The sequence below is a fragment of the Morus notabilis genome, unplaced genomic scaffold, assembly GCF_000414095.1.
Source record: "Morus notabilis unplaced genomic scaffold, ASM41409v2 Scaffold73, whole genome shotgun sequence".
NCBI lineage: Eukaryota > Viridiplantae > Streptophyta > Magnoliopsida > Rosales > Moraceae > Morus > Morus notabilis.
Window position 1 is genome coordinate 124802 of NW_010358777.1, and position 4710 is coordinate 129511.

At 33.2% G+C, this 4710-nt stretch overlaps 1 protein-coding gene across 1 annotated transcript in view; it reads right to left on the reverse strand.

The window, feature by feature from the left end:
* Positions 1-1168: 1168 nt before the first annotated feature.
* The window catches only part of LOC21409090 (ras GTPase-activating protein-binding protein 2), a 5820-nt gene continuing 2278 nt past the window's right edge, over positions 1169-4710 (reverse strand). The window contains exons 3-9 of the mRNA XM_024162493.1: positions 3793-4078; positions 3412-3695; positions 3174-3327; positions 2967-3088; positions 2789-2854; positions 2094-2145; positions 1169-1762 (exon numbers count right to left, since the gene is read on the reverse strand). Of these exons, the coding sequence (XP_024018261.1) occupies positions 1521-1762; positions 2094-2145; positions 2789-2854; positions 2967-3088; positions 3174-3327; positions 3412-3695; positions 3793-4078 (1206 nt within the window). The 3' untranslated portion in view covers positions 1169-1520. The remainder of the gene's footprint in view (positions 1763-2093; positions 2146-2788; positions 2855-2966; positions 3089-3173; positions 3328-3411; positions 3696-3792; positions 4079-4710) is intronic.

Below are 4710 nucleotides of genomic sequence, written 5' to 3' on the forward strand. Positions count from 1 at the left end.
TTCGTGTCACGGATCATTTTCGTGTCGTGTCATGTCGTGTCAACCCGTAAAGTGATCGTATCGTATTCGTGCTGCGGTTTTTAAAAAATTTCGTGTCACGTGTCGTGTTCAGGTTAACTATAAATTTAAAAAAAATAATCAAAACACGACACGAACATAACACGTGACACGAATTACCACCCCTACTCACACACCCAGCCGCTCAATTTAATCGTAATTGGTTAAAAGAAGGGTGCAACACAATAACTCTCCAAAAAATCATTCATCTTAACTATTCTCGCTTGAGCACGTTTAACTCTAAAATTTTGATGAAATTCGATGCATTTATCTTCTTAATTTGTTGAACTATGGAGTTAAACTATTAAAACATGGTTCATTTTATTGACAGTTGTGTTAAATTGATAACGAAAGAAAGACATCTGACTAAAATTTCCATAATTTCATTAAAACTCTTAACATAAACTCTTCAATGGAAAATTGTAGTAAATAGTAAACTTTTGAAACTAAAGTAAATAATATTTTTAAAACTATTTAAAGTTATTAATAATTTACGTGATAAATGCATCATTTATGATTGGTGAAAAATAATTTACGTAGTAACAAATCTTAAAAAATTTTTATTTAAATAAAAAAAATTCTTTTTACGACTTTTTACCAATCGTAAAAATAAGATTTTTGTGAAAAAAAAATATTTTTACTACCCATTTACACGATAAATGATTCATTTACACGTAAATTACTATTTATTTCAATTTTAAAATTTATAATTTACTTAATTTAATTTAAAAAATCTATTATTTACTGCATTTTCCTTCTTTAATTTCCCAATCGGACCAAAATTCAAAGCAAAGTTGATAACATGAACAACATTGCAACAATTCCACTAATTGGAAAGATAAAATGCAAAAATTAAAAGTGCAAAAGATAAATTGCCAAAGTTTTTAAAAATCTAGGTGACAATTGCTTTAATGATGTGCATGCTTTTCCGTCAATCCATAAAATTCTTTGATCAGATATGTATATTTTTTTCAACGCGTTCAGACACAAGTGAGGGACGGCCATCAAAAGCTGACCAAGAAAAGTGGGAGCAACTGAGCAACTAATGAGTTTAGCTTCACATTTACAACAAGAAACTGAAAAGAAAACATTAAGCATGAAACACAAGATGGGAGAAGAGAGAAGTCACGCAATTAAAGCAAACATTATGACCCTTATCTAATTTAATTATTGAAAGATCAATTATAATAATAATAGTGTTAAAAAACAAAAAAAGGGTCGGATTTCTTTCCCATCATCATAAGCCAGAAGAAAGGGAGGATTCGGGGTAGGACGAAAAACAAAATAGCTGAAGAGTAGAGATACTAACAACTTGAAGCCCAAAAATAGATAATAAAGAGTTAAAACCAAAAAAAAAAAAAAAATCAAGATCCTAAAAATGCCGCCACCGATTACCAAAAACTCAAGTAGAAATTCGAAAAATAAAAAATAAAAAAATAAAATCTTGTTGCAAAGCAACCCAATTAAGCCACCTTGGCTTCTTGCTGGGCAACTCTCTCTCCCCAGTTTTGAATAGGCCTCTGGTGAGCTTCTCCGTTGCGTCCACCATTGCCATTCCCCCTAGCTCGGCCCGAGAACTCGCCACGCTTCTCGAACTCATTCCTTCCATAACCACGGTTCCCACTGTAGTTTCCACGGCTTCCCCGGAAATTGTCATTGCGGTAACCGCTTCTTCCTGATGAGAGCTTCGCTCTATCGTTGTTTGCTGCAAGAAAACACCATTGTCAACTACAACGCACTTTTGATGAAGAATGAATAATTATCGAGAGCTCTAAATCTGTCATTGTTAAATGCAACAACCATAACAGCTCCTATTTATAATTATGCAAGACTATGATCTTTTATCCAAACTAACATGCAGAGGCATTCATCTGAAGAAATTACAAACGAATCACGATTGATAATGTCACCATTTTCCAGTATGAGTCGAATGAACATATAATGAGCTTGCAAATTTATGGGTAAGCACACATTATCTCAAAATAAAATACCAATTGAATAACAACGGATTAAGAATGATCATGTTTTCAACTTGCCTCGTCTTTCTTCAATGGACAATTTGCGGTTGCCGAACACAATTGGTGATGCCTAAGAGAGAGAAGAAAAAAATACAAGTCAGGCATATATTGCACGAGAACAATTGACTGAGAACTTACAGAAGTCATTCACTCCGCATAGGAGTTTTGAAAGTTTGAATAGCATTTGAAACTAAAACTTATAATAAATTAGAGTAACAGAAGTAAGACAAGCCCAAACTAAGTCAAAACTGAAATAAGTCAAATTTTACAAAAATATAAATAACAGTAGGGAAATTGTGCAAAATTATGCAGCCTCGTCATGAAAGTTAAAACCAGAAACTTTTCCTACAAATCCCAATATGCGCATATCAAATCATGAGAAACCAACAAATGCAATTATCCTATTAATTTTTTGTCCACCCATTATTTTTAGCCTCACATTTTTACTTTAAGGAAGGATTATATTGTATTTGCAGTGTTTTTTTTTTTTCCAAAGAAACTTTTTCCAAATATTGCTATTGTTATTGTAGGGAACCCCAACCGGTCCTCTACGTCCAGCTGTATTATAAACCAGAGTCCAACACATCTAATAAATAACAAAGTAATGCAACTATAAAATCTAATGACCGAACCACAACAAAATCTCACAGTTAAAGCAAACAATTTTTTTTTTTTTTTTTTGAAAAAGAAAAAGTAGAATAAAATCATCTTACCTCAAGTGCACTTTGCATAGAACTTGCGGATTCAAATTCCACAAAACCAAAGCATGTTCCCTGTTGCTAAAATTAGGATTGTAAAACATTAGGCCAAGCAAGAAATACTAACTGATACACACACACACACACACACACACAACCAAAACAAAACAAAATTAGAAAGCAAACAGCAGACCTTATTGCTCCTAACTTGAATTCCATCATGCTTGATGGGACCAAATTGCTTGAAAAGCTTATCAAGTTCTTCAACAGTTGCAATCATGGGAAGATTTGCAACAAAAATGGCATAAGCCTTAACTGCAAGAATAGAACGGAATATCGTAAAAAGAAACTACGAACATCGGAGAAAAAACTATAGGGCAAAGGGGCAAGGACGAACAACCTGCAGGATCATTGTTCTTTTCCGGGGCACCATTGGCTGCGGGAGCTGGTGGCACAGGTACCACGGGTGCTCGAGGCTGCTCTACAAGTTTAGCGGGTTTAGGTTGGGGAGCCCTCACATGAAATGGGGCAGAATTTTTGTTCAAGGCATTCACCTGAATTGAAAAAAGAACAATGTGAGATGAAATTAATGTGATCACCCCCAACAAAATTTTGGTAAAAGTACAACAATAACTGACCACTGACGCAAAGGACTTCTTAGGAGCATCTTCCTGGAGAGTAGAAGTAGTTGTCTCAGAGACGGAATGAGCCGCACTCTGACTTAAGTCAACTGAATTTTCAGCAGGATCAACATGGCCATTTTCTGCAGCAACCACAACTTTCTCAGTAATTCTTTCCTTCTCGTGGTCCACTGGCGGGATAACTTGACTCTCATCGTTACCAGTAGCCACCTCCACCTCTACCTCAATTTCCACAGATGTGGTTTCACTCAGCACAGGCTGATCAGCAGCATTAGTCGACTCTGCAATAAAAACATGAGCACAATCATTGACCAAAAATGAAGATAATGAGATCTCCAAATTAAATACATATGGAGAACGCAATTCACTCGAACATACCAACAACTGGTGTTAGAGGTGTTTGAGAGCTTCCATCGGCATCATTATTTGCCACATCATCAATGTACCTAAAAACATCATTCAAGACAAAGTAACTTTTGGCCACCTTGTCTTGAGGGGCTAGAAAGAAAGATTGAGTAAATTTCCTTTTCTCATTGTTGTTTCCAGTTAAACACCCAGTCACTAGAACAATCACCCCATCCTTATAAGAAAACTGAGCATCAGCTGACAAAATTTGTGCATGATAGTTCTGGTAGTCCAACGAGAGAATCATCTCACTAATTCCCTGCTCAAAAAGAGAACCAAAAAAAAAAAAAATGATTCCCTTTTGGTATATGAAAAATCTCTTTAAAATCGTGGCTTGACATCCCAAAATATCTAAGGGCCTGCTTGGCTCTATTTGAAAACTGAATTCATAAAACCCAAAACAAAAAGTAGATAATATGGTCACCAAATAATGGCTTAGTTTGGTATTGCGGTAGGTTTTGGAAAATTTACTTTTAGCTGTGCTGAAAAAAAAAAAACAATTGTTACAAAAAACAGCTGCGTGTTTGGTAAACTATAATTATAGTAATTGTGCTGGCTCTAAAATCAGTGTAATAGTATTCGGTAAATTATGAGATTGAATTGCTATGGATAGTTAAAAATTGCGACTATATTATATTATACTATAATATAATATATATATATATAATTATAATATAATATATATTTATTATTATATTTAATATAATAAAAAACTATTATTATATAATTATAATATAGAATATAATATTATCATTAAAATGGTTAATATAATTACAATATCATGAAACATATTATAATATTACATAAGAATAATAATATTTCAGTTATAATATAATTAAAAATTACAACTATATTATATTATATATAATTATAATATAATATATTATATTA